Genomic DNA, 17875 nt, shown 5'->3' with positions numbered 1-17875 from the left:
ACAGTTTCTTGTAGAGAGGAGCAGGATATTGCTGTTCAAGACTTAAGACATAATGTAACTGCATCAAGGCCAATATTTTCCCTTTTACTGCAAATTAATATCGGCTCCAAATATCGGTTATCGGCCTCCTTGACTACTAATAATCGGTATCGGTATCGGCCCTGAAAAAACCATATCGGTCTATCTCTAGTATACGCAAGTCTTTTATACGCAGGGAAACCCACTAATAATTGCCAATTAACTCTGTTCACATTGCCAGTGGACAAGTGTGCCCCTTGTGTGTCCCTTGCGCCAACATGAAAGCACCAGAAAAACAGTAGAAGGCATCAGATCATATACCTCATCAAAATACATCCAGAAGACATTAAACTTGTTTGCAAAAGTCTTAATGATATTCTGAGTTAGAAGCACATTTTTTTTCGGAGCTGATAACAGGAGGTGCTATGGAGTGAGACATCTTGTGTTACGCTCGACCTAGGGAGCCGAGCCTAACATAAATAGCCGACACCCAAACAAGGCGAGTTATGTGATACAACAATTTATTTACAACAAGGGTATAAGTGCAATTTATGTACAGTGAATAGGTGCTCTATATACAAGTGATGAAGCGTGGCTTCAGGGTGAGCTCAGGCCTAAAACAACAAACAAAACACAGATCTAAACTCCGGGGTCCGAATCTATCTAAGCCCTATAACAAAGGAAAGAAACAAAAAGACAATTACTGAACCTAACTCCCTAACCTAACCAAAAACAGGAGAAAACTGAAGCAAAGAAAAAGGCAGCTCACCCCTACTGCTTCCCTAACCACAAACACTCTTGCTCTGGTTTTACCCAGAGCACACGCACTCTCACAGACACTCTCGCACTCGGGCTCACAAACACACTCTAACGATTTCTAAGCACTAATATTCACAATACGAAATTCTCTCAATTTGGGTAGATGCCGGCACGATAGCGATCCACCACGTCCTCTTGGCATTGCCGGCTCTTATAGTCCCGCTTCCGGGAGCAGCCAATCCCTCTCTGCCACCGCCGGGATGCGGAACCAATGAGGTGCGGGAGCCACACGATCTTCTGAGGAGACAGGAGCTCTCACGCTGTACAGAAAACACAAAACAAAAACACACACACTAACGAATACGGCGCGAGCCGTAACATCTTGCTTCTTTCTGATCTCCGTTGAGAGTTGCACAGACCACACAAAAGCTGAAATACAATGGTTACTTTTTAATATCTTTTACTTCAGTCTCTCTATCAAACTCAGCATTTACTGAACGATGTTTGAGTGCTGCTTGACAGAGACATCAGTAAAGATAAGGACTGAGGGGACTGCTGTTTCCGGTAAGCATGGAGTGAGCGGTTTTACTGAGTGCTCGTCTCAACCCCAAACAATTTCATCATCATTAAATCTTTGAAAAGTCCCATATACTTAAGTCTGAGTCAGCTTAAGTTAGAAAAAGAAGAGTTAGTTCAACCTACCAGCCCAGAGCAGGTCACAGTAATCGGAAGGGGTCCGGTGAAAGCCACGGGGCTAATTACAGGTCACCTAGCACCAGAGACATTATGGATGCAATGTCCAGCTTAAAGATGACATTTGGGCTTAAGTTTGGCCTTTAGTGACGTAAAGACCTTGACACAAGTATAGATCTCTTTGACAGACATCACCAGTAGAATCATGGCAAATTAACCGCCTGCGGGCGCACATGAGAGTCGAATCGCTAGTTGAGGCTCCAAGAGAAGGACATGATTATTCTCATGAATAATTACCTGAAGAATCTTAACTTGGTTGATGTATGGAGAAGCTTGTACCCACTAGATAGTGAAAATTCCTTCTACTCAGCAGAACATAAATCATGTTCCAGAATCGATCTCTTTGTCATTGATTCTAGGTTGTCACAAATGGTAAAGACAGAATAACAGAATAATATCTGATTATGCCCCTTTATCATTAGAGCTCAATCTTAAGATAGACAAGAAGGGGCCTACAATTGGCAATTTGAAAGTTCATTATTGAATGATAATTCTTTTTGTTCATATCTTAAAGAAAAAAATGTACAGACTCAATTTTTATGGGAATCATTTAAAGCAGAGGAGATGTGATATCCTTCCAAATAAGGAAGAAAAGGGGAGGTTTCGAAATGTAATGTCCGATTACAGATTTGGAGAGAGATCATAAATGAAACGTAAGCCCACATACCTTAAAAAAGATTAAAGAAGAAAGAAGAAAACATTTTGAATTGGTCAACAAGTCTCACAAATTACTTTGCCCGACAATTTCGAAAAATTCAGGCATCATGTGGTATTCTCAAGATTTGATCATAAAATGACAGTATTTTAACTGAGGACAAGACATTAAACAAATGTTTTGCTGACTTTACAGCAACGTTTTGTCAAGAGGAGACATAGACACCTCTGCACTAAATCAAATTTTAACAAACAAAAATCTCCCTGATTGGGATTTATTAGTTGGCAAAATTACATTCTAAGAGATAACTAAGGTAATCACCAAGCTGCCTAATGGTAAGTGTGTGAGACCTGATGGGTTCATCGCTGAATTTTATAAGGCATTCAGAGAGATACATAGGCCCATTTTGCTTTGTATGATTAATCATTCTGTTTTACAATCAGAGCTCTCACCAATATTAAACAAAGTGAATATATCTTTAATCTCAAAACCAGGGAGGGACAAGCTGGAGGTGGATTCCTATCGTCCAGTCTCTCTTATTCCAATTGAGACTAAAACAGGGAGCAAAGTTTTAGCAAACAAACAATCTAATTTAAGACGACTCTTTAACATAATATATAGAGAACAGGACACAGCATGCTTTATCTTGCTCGATGCACAGAGCATTTGATAAATTTGAGTGGCCATACACAGTATGGTTGCAACCCTCAAGAAGTTTGGATTTTGAAAAAAGTTTTATAAAATTGGCAAGCAAACCAACAACTTCAGTTAATTACAAAGCAGACAGTATCAGCTCCTTTCATGTTACTTCATGGGACCAGGCAGGGATGCCCTGTCCCCTTATGTATTTGCAAATAAATAAATACTCCAAGAAGGCTGGGTATTCCAGCCTTCTGGTATTCTGGTGTTCTGGAAAGGGTTCCATCTGATGATGATTGGGAGAAACGGCCTGCCTAATCTAAACCTGAGTGGTGCTATGTTAATGGACTTCTGTGCTAGTCATGGATTGTCCATAATGAGCACCATGTTCGAGCATAAGTACTTGGTACCAGGCCACCTACGGCCAAAGGTTGATGATTGACTTTGTGGTCGTATCATCTGATCTGCGTCCGTATGTAATCGACACTCAGGTGAAGAAAGGAGCAGAGCTGTCAACTGACACCCACAGTGAGGGAGGCGTGGGAGGACTTTAGGGAGGCTATGGAGAATGACTTTCAGTCGGCCTCAAGGAAGATCTGGAGGAGGAGGAAGGGAAAGCAGGGCTTAGCCGAATATTGCCTGAATATTCGCAGGGATAGCGCTAGCTGTCACTCACACAGAAGTTATTCTTGAGGAGCTGCAGAGTTTATTCATGGTCAAACTGTAACCTGTACTGTAAATTTACAGCCACTAGACAACAGTGTTGGGGGTGACGTTACAGTAATATCTTTCTTTTAACGGTAACGTATTAATATAACGTGCTACTAATAATATTTCAGTAATATATAACTACAGTTATGTTATGTAACATATTACAATCCATGTTACTGACCGAAGTGAAGCATTTATTGTTGTTTTTTTAAGAACTCATTCACACCGCGCATTACCATATTAATACTATAGGCTATACATGTGTTTATAATAGTTGAGCCTATAAATTATTTGTTCAGTCTCTGTGTGACTGAAATAAGCTGTATTTCGTAGCCTAATGATGAAGCATAATCCTTAGAGCGCACTTGAATTTACATTTTTGAATCACATATGCCCATGCAGTCCTTGTCCTGTGGACTAAAATAAAACAGCATAGGAAAAGTGATTTTTGTCTTGTCATGTCATTAGGCTACATCAGGGTTTGGCAACCTTTCTGATATGAAGTGCCATTTCAAAATCGTATCAGTTAATCAGTGTGCCATATCAACCTTAAGGTTCAAATTAAGTTTAATTATGACACCACATCAAATTTTAAATCCAACGGACCTGTAATTTTATCTCATCAATATGGCGATTTAAACAAAAACATCTTTAGCCCATAATCAGGACATTATAATTATATAATAATAAAATGATATAATGATAATAATAATAATTTTTTATATATAGCACTTTTCTTAACAGAGCTACAAAGAGCTTCACAAAAGAAAATAAAACATAAACAAATATATGACATATAGCCTATGTATAATCAAATTACTGTAAGTAACAGGCTGCACAACTGACAATAGCTGTGAGAGAGGTAATTTGGCAAAAGGGCACTTTTCTCCAAAAACTATTTCGTTGACTTATTGCTAGTTTGCCACTGGTTAAGGTCATGCATGCCAATGGGAGCATGCGTGCCAAAGGTTGCCTACCCCTGGGCTACATTATAGAAAGTAAAGGTCTATTGTGTTACATATGACAAAGCCTGCAATTCAAAATAGTATTCTATCTCATAATAAATCAGCCATTGATCCTTTGTCTGTCTGCTCATCCCTGTGTCCAAGGCCATTTGTTTATTTAAAAAGATCTAGGCTATTTCATTGTTCCATATAGGTTATGTGGGCATTTTGTTGAAAGTATCTAAAAAGTAGTGTAATAAGTAATTTATTAGTCTACACAGACAGTAATATTGTAACATAATATATTACTTTAAAATGAAAGTAACTAGTAATATGTTATATATTACATTTTGAAAGTAACTTGCCCAATACTGCTAGACAACTTTTCTGATAAACTTTACCCTCTGCTCCTGTTGCTAACACCAGTCTGCCCCTAAGGCAACCACTGGAGCTATCTCTCCTTCTCTTGCTCAATCACTCACACACTAGGCACTGCCCTGTTTCTTAAAGGAGCCATTCTGCTTTTATAACCCCTATTGGAGGATGACGTATGACTCCCAGATTCCACTATATTCATATGTCATTATTCCATTTTAGAACCAGTTTAAAATGTTTAATTGTTTTAAACTTTGAGCACAATTGGGCACCTAATACTCATAATATAGCTTGGTGAAGAAAATGATAATAAGACCCCAGAATGGATTTGGATAGAACAGGACTCCTGTAAAGGGACATCCTTAAGTGCACTGATCAATAGTCCATCCAAAATAGGCACTAGACACTAGTGACACAATAGACACTGGCATACAAGGACAATGCCAGTGACCAGCTGGTCCGGAGAACACAGACCGTATGGAAGACTTTTCCATGTTCATTGACATTTAACTTAAAAATACTCACATGCTTTCCTATGGACAGCCCTGCAGCTCATGCTCTGATAAGGACAATGACTTATTTAGTCACACTACTATGTCCAAGGTCATGAATTGAACTTCATACAGAATAAAAGAGTGTATCAACTAATAATTAACAGCCTCAATATTGCTTATTAACCACATCCACTGACAACTCTGGTCCGGACAGCAAGGACCACACAATGGACCACTGACTAACAGGTCGTGACCATATGAACCACTTTTTAATGTTCATAAAGAGTTAAATTAAAAAAATATTCACATGCTTTGCATAGATAGATAGATAGATAGATAGATAGATAGATGGCCACAAAATGTCCTTGTGCCAAGTATTAAAAAGTCAAATATGATCATTGTCCATGTCTGTCTTTAAGGTCTAGTTGTGATTTTAGTGCAATTATTTGTTTTACATTTTTGTTGTGTGTTGTTACAATTACGCTAAGACAATTTAGTGTCTTAGTGTAATTGTTGACTTAATGAGTACTATAATTATTTCTAACCAACTTCAACGAATGATAAAAGCATGTTGATCCGTGTCCGTACACTATGTTAAATCAGAGGTAGCCTATTGTCGTCAGTGTAAATGCTTGTTTAATACTCGTTATTTTACCCTTTTTATATATTTTAGATCATCTTAAACTGTAATCTAAACCGTCCCACCTGCCTTTTTACCCCACAATACATGTTACCAGACAGTGTCCAGGCATTTTTTCACAGGTATTATATACAGTACTGTAGCTTATTTTGCAGATCTACATTACATATAACCACATGTTTGATTTTGTCATGTTAATGTATAGCCTATATGAAGTAATTTCAGAGACCAAGCTCAATCCTGGACAGAAGATGAAGGGAAAACAATTCTATTTGTTTTTTTCTCTCTTGCTCTCATAGTTGTTGAGGCCTGATGGACTGGAAAATAGAGGACTGGATTCAGCAGACAATCTGTATGTTCCTTAGTATTGTTTGTGTCCAATATATTATCTCTGCCCCCAGAGTCACCGTTGTGTCTTGCCTTTTTCTAACCCTTACAATATCTGGTTGAGATCTAGTCAAGTAAATTCTATTTATATAACACTAAATCATAACAGAAGTCTCTGTTTGTCTCTCAGGGCACTTTTTACGTGGAGGTATCATCTGTACATTCACCCCCCCCCCATTTAAAGTTTGAACAGCCAGCAATGCACATTTGGTGTCAGCTTTTCAACAGCCAGTATTCACAACCGCAAGTTCCTTGCCTTCTCTAGTTCTGCATCAAGTTGCCTTTTTATAGCCTCCCCCGTGTCCAACAGCAGAGATTCGGGTTCTGTGGTGTTACACAGGCGAGCCGGAGTTCTGTTTATTCTAGAGGTAGAGGACATCTCGAGATTGTTGCTGGCTGCACAGTTTCCTTACAGAATCATCCTTCCTTAGTGTCTGCATCCATTGCCAAAGGACCCGGATGCACTCCAGGGCTATGGCCACTGCCTCCGAAGGCCCAAAAAGAGACTCACTGCACAGCAGTCCAAAATACAGTATGTCCTCACTTGTTTGGCTAATTTGTACAATCCAGAAATCTTGGCCTTTGTCTAACCCCTCATTGTTTATCTTGCTCCAATGTTTTCAAGGTCTCCAGGAGTGCTATGTATGCAGTGATGACTTGTGAAATGGCACTGGTGCGAATGCACCATCGAGTCAGGCATAGCCCCAGCAAAGTTGCACATAACCTCATCTGAGCCAAAAAGAGACTGGAACAAAGCCTTGCATTTATATGATTCTCTGATGACAACAGAAACTCCTTGAACAAAATATAATGTCTCTGCAATGAGTTTCACTTCCCACCCTACCTCTTACAGAACAAGGTCCAATGCGTGGTTACTGCAGTGGACATAAAAGGTGCCTGGACACTTTCGCTTGGACAACATTCAAACTTCCAGACATGTTTGATGCACCGCCAAAACAATATCCTTGTAGCCTTTCGAGTGGTAAGTTTAAACAGAAAAATGTCCTTGATGCATGACAATAGTGTTTTTGTTGATGAGTCACATGCATTTTAAAGTCCGAGAAATGCATTCTGTGGTGTCAAATATGCATCCTCAAATTGCGAACAGCATGAGAACTGCTCTCATGCACTAATGTCTGTCGTTCCATCTGCTGTGAATCCAAAGAAATAGTAGTGTTGAATTTCAGAGATGATCTCTTGCTGTACGGCATGAGCAAACATTTCAAGTATTTTGTTTTGGATTGTATCTGACATCCAATTCTCTCTGCGTAAGAGCCATTTACTAGCTTTCAGAAGTGAGTGCGTTCTCTCCTGCATCAGGTGCCACAGGACTGTGTCGCCTGAGTGGCATCCCTTGCCTGCCCAGGAATTTAGCTGAGCTAAATAAAATTTCAGTTTAAGTTGAGCTAATGCTAAAACCTGCACTGATTTGCCACACCTGCCTAACATTCAACAAGAAATATTTTATTTTATAAGTGTCAGGTGTAAGAGCAGGCACTTTTCGAGAGTGCTTTGTATCTGACCATTGAAGTTATACTCACTGCCTCAGCTGCACCTACACTTGATTAGTTAGTTAAGTACAAGTTAGGGAGGCAGTTCTTTAAGTTAAAATGCTTGTATTCATTGCATATATATACAGTTGTGCTCATAAGTTTACATACCCTGGCAGAATTTGTGATTTTTTGGCCATTTTTCAAAGAATATGAATGATAATACGAAAACTTTTCTTTCACTCATGGTAAGTGGTTGGGTGAAGCCATTTATTATCAAACAATTGTGTTTGCTTTTTTTTATATCATAATAACAACAGAAGCTACCCAAATGACCCTGATCAAAAGTTTACATTACATAGTTCTTAATACCGTGTATTGCCCCCTTTAACATCAATGACAGCTTGAAGTCTTTTGTGGTAGTTGGATGAGGCACTTTATTTTCTCAGATGGTAAAGCTGCCCATTCTTCCTGGCAAAAAGCCTCCAGTTCCTGTAAATTCTTGGGCTGTCTTGCATGAACTGGTCGTTTGAGATCTCCTCAAAGTGGCTCAATGATACTGAGGTCAGGAGACTGAGATGGCCACTCAAGAACCTTCACTTTTTTCTGCTGTAGCCAATGACAGGTCGACTTGGCCTTTTGTTTTGGAACATTGTCATGTTGGAACGTCCAAGTACGTCCCATGCGCAGCTTTCGGGCTGATGAGTGCAAATTTTCCTCCAGTATTTTCTGATAACATGCTGCATTCATCTTGCCATCAATTTTGACCAAGTTCCCTGTGCCTTTGTTGCTCACACATCCCCAAAACATCAGTGATCCACCTCCGTGTTTCACAGTAGGGATGGTGTACTTTTCATCATCAGGCCTTGTTGACTCAGCTCCAAATGTAGCGTTTATGGTTATGGCCAGAAAGTTCAATTTTGGTCCCATCCCTCCAAATAACTTTGTTGCGGAAGTTTTGAGACTTGTCTCTGTGCTGTTTGGCGTATTGTAAGTGGGCTGCTTTGTGGCATTGGCGTAGTAATGGCTTCTTCTGGTGACTTGACCATGCAGCCCATTTTTCTGGCAAGTGCCTCCTTAGTGTGCATCTTGAAACAGCCACACCACTTTTTTTCAGAGAGTCCTGTATGTCAGCTGAAGTTATTTGTGGGTTTTTCTTTGCATCCCGAACAAGTTTCCTGGCAGTTGTGGCTGAAATTTTTGTTGGTCTACCTGACCGTGGCTTGGTTTCAACAGAATCCCTCATTTTCCACTTCTTAATTAGAGTTTGAACACTGCTGATTGGCATTCTCAATTCCTTGGATATCTTTTTATATCCTTTTCCTGTTTTATAAAGTTCAACTACCTTCTCCCACAGATCCTTTGATAATTCTTTTGCTTTCCCCATGGCTCGGAATCCAGCAACGTCAGTGCAGCATTGGATGAAACATGCAGGGGTCTGTCAGGAGTCCAGAAAGTCACTGACTGACACACGCACTGATTACAAGCAAACAGATCACAGGTGAGGATGGTTACCTTTAGTAGCCATTTAAACCCATGTGTGTCAACTTGTGTTTATGTTATCAGGCCAAAACCTCCAGGGTATGTAAACTTTTGGTCAGGGTCATTTGGGCTGTTTCTGTTGTCATTATGATTTAAAAAGAGCACAGTTGTTTGATAATAAATGGCTTCACCCAACCACTAACCATGAGTGAAAGAAAAGTTTTTCAAAAATTCTGCCAGGGTATGTAAACTTATGAGCACAACTGTAAAACTTTAAAGATGTTATATTATTCAATCATTTATACGTTTTTAAAAAATAGCTAATTCTTTCTACTTTTCACTGGCTGTAATATTGCAATCAGTGTTGAATTCAAGCTTTTCCATTTCCATTTCCATATTTGCGATACTGACAGTACGACTGTTTTTCATTGGGTTATGGAAATTTGCAAAGTACAGCTTGTAATGGCTAGGTTTGTTGCATACTAGATGATGTTATCTTGTTCCCCGTTTCTCTAGAAAATATTAAACTTAGTTTGAGAAGACTCTATTGTGAAGTATGCAAACGACACCAACATCATCTTCAGCATTACAAACAATGATGACAGGTCATATCGGGAAGAAATCAAAAATCTTGCAGAGTGGTGCACAGAGAATTATCCACTGCTCAACGTTAGCACAATCAAGGAGCTGATTGTTGATTTAGAGAAAAGGAGGCAAAGATAAACACCGAGTCACATCAGTGGAACTAGGTGGAGCAGGTGAACCGTGTTAGGTTCCTGGAAATCAACATCACAGAGATCCCTGGTAAAAAATAAAAAAATAAGTCTGTCTGTCTGTCTGTCTGTCTGTCTGTCTGTCTGTCTGTCTGTCGGTCGGTCGGTCAGTCAGACCATTGTGGAAACACTGCATCTGTTGAACTCTGAAAGGACCTTCTATAGAGACAAGTGTGTGAAATATAGAAACGAGCTTTGCAAATGTTCCTGTCTGTTACTTGTATTCTAAGTCCAGGTGCTTTCAATATTACTTTTGTACAGAATGGAGGTCCAAGATGCTCTGTAATTCAGATTTGGTGGTACAGAGTACTTCCAAGTAGATGGGTTGTAACATTTTCATCTTTTGAAAATCTGTGATCCATGATTAGTTCTATACCAAGGAGTACTAAACCTTCAATAAGTGAATAAACAAAAAATAGTTGGTTACATGTTCAGGTCTAAGCTCCAGAGTCTGTTAATTATTATTTAATATACTATTTTCTATTGTATAACGTTCACAAATGACCTTCAAAATAGTAGTGTGACTAAATAATAAGTCAGTGGAGTTTGTGCAGTTGCCATGGATATGGTTTACCTGCATTACATAATCAAAGTATGTTACTTCAGTCATACAATAGCAAGTGGCTGTATATGAAGAGAAAATTGTACATCTAGTCTCTGGTCGAAGATGGTCTCTGGTGTCAGATGTGACTTTCCTCCAAGCAGCACCAACTGGTTAAGGGATACAACATTAAAAGGACTGCAAAACCATGGCGAAATACAATAACGTGGTTATGATTTTCAGAATCACTCTGTACTCAGTCCAGAGTCCATTTCCACATGTTCACTCATTTGTATAGCGTCATGATAAGGTAATCAGATCATCATAAAACACATGCACACGGGCGCGCGCGCACACACACACACACATTTTTTTTATTAGTGTTCTGTGATTGTGTTGTGATAAAAGATACGTCATGTTAAGGTTAAAGGGAAATAATTAATTGACCGTTTGGAGAAAAAAAACCCAGTAAAATGATCCTCTTGATTAATGTTTTCTTGATTGTTCTACATATATAATTGAATTACTATGAATGTTGTACGATAAAGTGCCATATTACTATTCACTATTATTGCAGAATGCAGACAATGTCCTTTGTTGCTCCTCTATCTTCCTTATTATATGTCGACTCACATTTGAAGTCTTAACACACCTTAAATTAACTTTAAGTATTCGTAACATAAGCTTAAATATTGTTTATAATTTTGTGCTAATGAGGGGAAAGTACTCACATCTGTAATATTATTAGAAAAACTGTTTTTTGTGATTTTCTCCTTTGTATTTAATAAGAGGTTATGCTGTAAGCTCAAAAACATAACTGCACTGGCTTTAATGGCTTTCATGGAATGGAAACACCCACACACACGCACACATACGCACACACAAGACATTAAGTCCGGGTCATATAGGGGGTGATAATCAGGTGGTAAAACTTTATCTCTTGTAGCTCTGTCTTTATACCCCCCACCACCCCTAATATACCTCCTTGTATTTAAACAGTTCTGCTTTTCCCTTTCTCTGACATCTAATGCATGAAGCTGCACCTGACGTGTGATAGCTAACAATCATCAAATTTTTACATTTTTACAGGTGTCTCAGATGAAAACATTGACAGTTAATGTAGGGAGTGTCTGAATATTTTGGTTGGAGGAGAACTGACTTTTTACTGTTTTTGATAGCACTTTTTTTCTTCAATCTGCAGACATCATGTGTACTGGAGCATGTTCAAAGTTTGTTGCCATTCCCCTCTATGTCCTGGCTGCTGTGTCGATCATCTGCAACATCTTGCTCTTCTTTCCTGACTTTGAGACAGAGTATGCTGAGGCAGACAGGCAAGGAATGCCAAGAATCACTCAAGAAGTCAAATATATGGGAGGCTTCATAGGGGGAGGAATCATGGTGAGTACTTTTTATGAGATTAAATTTAGTGTGATTAATATGAAGACTTCAAAAAAGGTTAAAACTGGTCAAATAAACAATTAGTGTAATGACAATAGTGGGAGTAAATTTGTCCAGGCTTAATCTGCATTGTGTTCCCTTTCTCATCAACATTAGGGTCACTTCTGTGAAGTTCTACTCAGCATTACATTATTATCCTTTTTTGTCCAGTCTTTGCCTCTACTTAACAGGTGTTTTTAAGTAATTGTTGATCCGCACATATGGCCTTAAAGCTGCCATATATCATTGCCTTTAAAAAAACAAAACTGTGCAACACTGATTTTGTCATTCCTTTTTAATTTGTCTTGGCTAGTTCCCTAAGTTTATGGAAATTTAAGGTGCTGGAGTACCTCTAAATTCAGTCCCGTTCACTTCACTCCACCCTAATCCATTTGTGTCACGCTTTCTTTGATCTCATTAACTTTGCATTCATTTCAGTTCTGTCTACTGTAAAATGTTTGTTCTTTTTAAATCTTTGCTTGTAGTTCAGGATATGATGCATAATTGAGCATGCATAAACTAATTTGATGGCAGGCAACAAGCTGTAATATGTTCACTTAAAACTGTTTGGTTAGAAGATAAAAGTTGCTTCTATGTTGTGTTATTCCTTGATTAATAATAGTAGTTTACCATTTTTCCCCCCCTACAACTATGTCATATCTCTTATTTATTTGCTCTCTTGTCTTTTTTTCCTTCCTCTGCTTCTCTCTGTTTCTGCCGTCAGGTCCTCATTCCTGCTATACACATTCATCTAACCAGTGCTAACAAGTGCTGTGCCAACCGTTGTGGGGTAAGTACTTACAGTATATGGACACCATCTAATGTTGCTGTTCTTTTGTTGCCATGGAAGGCACGTTTTGGACCAAACAGTTCTACAGAGTACACCGACGTTTGTAGTTAGCAATTTTTGCTACTTAGTTTCTAAGAACAACTTAGTGTTGTAAAAAGACAACTTTAAATAAACCTTGATATTGATAGAATAGAATAGAATAGAATCGAATAGAATAGATGTTTATTGTCATTGTTTCAAAAACAACAAAACATAGATAGCAGCTCTTAGTTTGACAAATAAATATCAAATATAAATAAGTATAAAAGATACAGTATCTTGTGGCTGAAATACTATGTGGATGAAAGAGTTCTGTCAAGCAAACTTTTCTCTGTGAAGAAAACTAATTGGTATTCTTAAACATTTCAGAATAGATATTAAGATACATGCATTAGTTTTAATTCAGTCAGTGCTAGAAAGGTTCTGACTCTGGGGACTAGGGATAGACCGATTATCGGCCAGGACGATTATCGGTGCCGATATTCGGCATTTTGAAGCATATCGGCATCGGCCTTTTTTTTTAATCCGATGGCCGATAAGAGATCAATTTAAAACTGGGTTATTTTGGCTCTGATGCAGCTGCACCTCTCTGTCTGCTGTCGCTACTCTGTCTCCAGCATTGTCCCACCCACAGCACCATCTGATTGGTTACACACTCTGGTTACACGCAGAGCCACGGCACAGGTAACAGCCAATCAGCAGTGAAAGCTGTGCATGCACAGTGCTCACGTGAGTTGTAGAGTTTCGCTACAGTCGTCTGCTGAGCGTGTAGAGCCAAGCGGACCGGTGGGCTAACGTTACGCTAATGCTAATCAGCCTTCACCTCAACGTGCTTCCCTGCAATAAAACTGGACTGATCTGATACCATATTGATATTATCAGCAACCTTGTTTCGAGTGATTAACACGCACGTCTGGAGGGACTGCGAGCGAGCAGAGCTGCCGCTTATGTTTATATAACGTTAATGGGCTCACAGTAATGTTACTAGTAGTGGTTGAGTGTAGAGGACTGGGATGTTTATTACAATTTCGGGAGAGTCTGCTGCCTTAACTTACCTTCGAAACCAAGCCCCCAGGAACAGCGCCGGTTCCGTTCGGCAAAACTTTTTCTCCTCTCCGCTAGCAGTCTCTCCAGACGTGCTTGTTAATCACTCGAAACAAGGTTGCTGATCATATTGATATGGAAATAGTCCGTGATAGTAACGTAGCCCGCCGGTAGCCCCACCGGTCCGCTTTCTCCTTCTGGCTCTAGATGCTCAACAGACTGTAGCAAAACTACAACTCACGACGTTACTGTGAGGCCCAATACGTTAACGGCAGCTGTCTGTTCCTATGATAAACACTGATTATTAAAGTGAAGATGCTGCAGGCTATTTAGTGTTTTTAACGGTTTAATCACTTGAAACAAGGTTGCTGATAATATTGATAGGGAAATAGTCAGTGATCAAAGTAAGAAGTGTTTGTGTGTGTGTGTGAGTAAAATTCAGTTAGTTTTATTGCAGGGAAGCACGTTGAGGGGATGGCTAGAGAATAGTGTGTGTGTGTGCATGTGTGTGTGTGTGTGTGTGTGTGTGTGTGTGTAAGCCACATGAGAAGCTGCAGAAACTGACAGCAAAGCACCGTCTATCTGAGAGAAAACTGTAGGGCAATAATGGCTGTTTAACTACCAAGTTATTTTACTTTACCTTTTTCTATGTTGACTGAGAGATCCCAAGCAGCAGAAAATGACATATTGTTAGATGAAGTGTGTCCTGAAGCTGTCTTTGACAGTTTCTTGTAGAGAGGAGCAGGATATTGCTGTTCAAGACTTAAGACATAATGTAACTGCATCAAGGCCAATATTTTCCCTTTTACTGCAAATGAATATCGGCTCCAGCTATCGGTTACTGGCCTCCTTGACTGAATCCTTGAATCGGTATCGGTATCGGCCCTGAAAAAACCATATCGGTCTATCTCTACTGGGGACCCCCAATGGTTGTGTCAAAAAAGGCTTTTCTTTTGATCAGAGGAATAAATTCAGATGTTAACTTTGATTACATAATTCAAGCATCTCTGCAATTTGATTTTCATACTACAGTGAAATAAATGGAAATCAGCTTCTCTGTGTGTCTTTGGAAATGGTTAGCAGTGATGATAAGTATATGGTCAAGGTCAAGTTTTTATTAGGTTTTCAAAGGGGAAACCTCAAGGATTGAAGAAAGTGCTGCAAAAAAACAAGCCACATAATAAATAAAAACACTTAAAATTCAAGAAAAAAAGAAAAACCATCAAAGACCTTTTGAGTGTTGAACTCCTAATGGTTAGTGACATTTCCAAACCAGCTGGTAAGATGGCTTCTTAATATATAGTTGAGCTAGACTCCACATGAAAAATGTCAGATTATCTCCAAAAAGTTGGTCGGTTACAGTGTCCAGGTCTGTGTGTGTGTGTTCCCCGCAGATGTTCCTGTCCATTGGTTTTGCAGCAGCTGGTGTGGTGGGTGCCGTGTACAGTCTGAGTGTTTCTTCACTGGGCCTTGCGAATGGGCCAACGTGCCTCTGGAAAAATCAATTTGAACTCATTCCACAATGGGGGACACCTTTTGCTAACAGGTACAGGCTGTCTTTATGGACAGATGTCATACATTTAATCTTTTAACTTGAAAGTGTTACGTAAGCTGTATTTATAAAACAATACTTAATAGGTTCTGTTATTTACAAATGACTGCGCTTCTCATTTTCAACATTTTCAGTAATGGGAGCTACCTGACTGACAAGCAAATGTGGAAAATGTGTATACTACCAGAAAATGTGGTGGAATTCAACGTGGGGCTGTTCAGCACTCTGCTAGTGGCAGCATGTGTGGAGCTCGTCCTCTGTCTCATCCAGATGGTCAATGGACTGTTTGGGTGTATCTGTGGTGCCTGTGGCGGCAAAGAGGTGAGACCAGAGCAGACCAAAGGGTCCAGCATGCCATAGACATAACAGACTGTATAAACTAAAGGCAAAAATGTTTGTAAAGTCGTGGTCCAAGGTTTACATACACTTGTAAAGAACATGTACTTCTGTTCTTTACAAGTGTATGTTAACTTTTGACCACAACTGTATGTAAACCTGCAGGGTGTATGGCTGTTAAAATGTGGTAACAGGCTGCATAAAATAAATGAAGACATAGTTTTGAACTGCCCAATCACCACATGATTTGTATGTGGTTTTACCTCGGGTAGCATACATGCTAGGAGATTTGTCTAAAGCCAAAATACTCCAGTAAAATGGCAATTCCAGAGAGTACAGCTGTATAGTAGATACAAAAAACTGTGAATTTCTTTTGGTCATCTGTCGCTATAACTTCTGGGATAGAGTCCTGGACTCATAAAGGAAGTCAAGGTGGCAAATGTCTGTTTGACTTCAGGTCATGAAGGTCAGCTCCACAGATCACCCCGCTGTCAGGCTGATAAACATGAAAGAAGTTAAATCTACTTAATATCCAAAAAGTAAAAACACCATTGATTGGTTGATTGAGAAGCCCCTGGTGGCAGAAATTATATTCTGTGCATTTTAGTTAGGGTGGTCAGTCCACACTCAACAATACGTTGAAACTAGTTTGTTTGGTACTAAAGCTTTGTCGATGTTTGGTTGCACCATGCAGGCATAAGGTTAATCTTAACTACACGGCAAGTCCAAACTTGGCAATATATTGTTGCAGAAAGCAAAGTTTTCACTTCCTGTGGCCAATCAACGAAAAGCACAATTTTAAATTAAGTGTTTGTTACCGTGTTGTCTCACATGCCCAGTTATCTTTTGCTATGCAATAGCAAAGAGGCTTAATCACTGAAAATAGCTAAAGTTTATTACATACATTAGTTACATTAGTTTGTTTACTCTTACAGGAATTATGCCATGTCTGACTAGGCAAAGACAATTTTTTTTTTTTTTATCATAAATTGCTACTCTTCACCCTCCAAATTGTCCTGAATTTAAACTGATGTACCATGCCAACTGCTTTTTTGAGGACTCTATACCTACAAAGGGCTAGGTGTTAAATTTAAGTTGTAATTTATGACTCGGTTGAAACTTTGTTGGTTGGTGCAACCCTTTAAACTGAGCACATTAACTCAATCCTAAGTGAGAGATGGTCCAGGCATGTGAAAAATCCTCTTTCTCTCTGTCTTCTCTCATCAGTAAACTGAACTACAACCCACCATGACATCTCGGAGAAGAAATGACAAGGATCATCATCAACCCTTTTAGCAAAATCATAATTATTACCTGTATCATCCTCATTATCATATTCTGCTGCTCCAATTGGTGAGGGAATAGAGATTAAGAGTCCTAATGAATACAGATTACCCATTAATCAGGTGTCCTCTGGTTTTCCCTTTTTGCCCCAAATCATCATTATTATTATACATTTTTCATGAGGAATGACTGGAATTATCGATTAATATTGCTTTCTTAATTATTTCATTATTCTCTGTTAACACTGATTACATGGAAAGACTGTTTCCATGTGTATGTTTAAAAACATTTTGTAATAAAGCTCTGAACACAAGGTAAAATAAATTGTTGTTTCTGAAGACAGAACAAATGATATCAAAGAGATGCTGACATCCACATCACAAAGTCATCTAAATTTCAGTATGATGATCTGAATTATTCAACTTTTGAGTTTAATAATTATAAAGGATTAATTAACAGCAAATTAAACACATAGACAATGTGGAAGTAAATGGGTACAACTTTGAAGAACTTACATTCAGGGCCATAGCCAAGATATTACGAGCCACTTTGGGAGAGGACGATAACAGACTTCAGTAATTTAGGCTGATTGTATATTCAAAGAGGCTGCAGTGTAACTTTTGACTGTATGCAAAATGTTTCATTAGCCTACACATTTCACGTTACAAGTAGCCTAATGTAGGTTAATAGTTTGTGAGCTCAGATCGACAACTAAAGGCATTGGTTTCTTTG

The 17875-nt window shown here is 39.0% G+C and overlaps 1 protein-coding gene across 1 annotated transcript; it reads left to right on the top strand.

The window, feature by feature from the left end:
• The first annotated feature begins 11867 nt into the window (after window positions 1–11867).
• tm4sf21b (transmembrane 4 L six family member 21b) lies at window positions 11868–15883 on the top strand. The gene is made up of 4 exons (XM_073474661.1): window positions 11868–12059; window positions 12823–12888; window positions 15366–15517; window positions 15658–15883. The coding sequence occupies exons 1-4, from the start codon at window positions 11868–11870 to the stop codon at window positions 15881–15883; spliced, it is 636 nt and encodes a 211-aa protein (XP_073330762.1).
• Window positions 15884–17875: the final 1992 nt, after the last annotated feature.

Source organism: Pagrus major, chromosome 10 (assembly GCF_040436345.1).
Source record: "Pagrus major chromosome 10, Pma_NU_1.0".
Classification (NCBI taxonomy): Eukaryota; Metazoa; Chordata; class Actinopteri; order Spariformes; family Sparidae; genus Pagrus; species Pagrus major.
The sequence above is the reverse complement of the archived record's forward strand: the minus strand, read 5'-3'. Positions and strand labels throughout refer to the sequence as shown.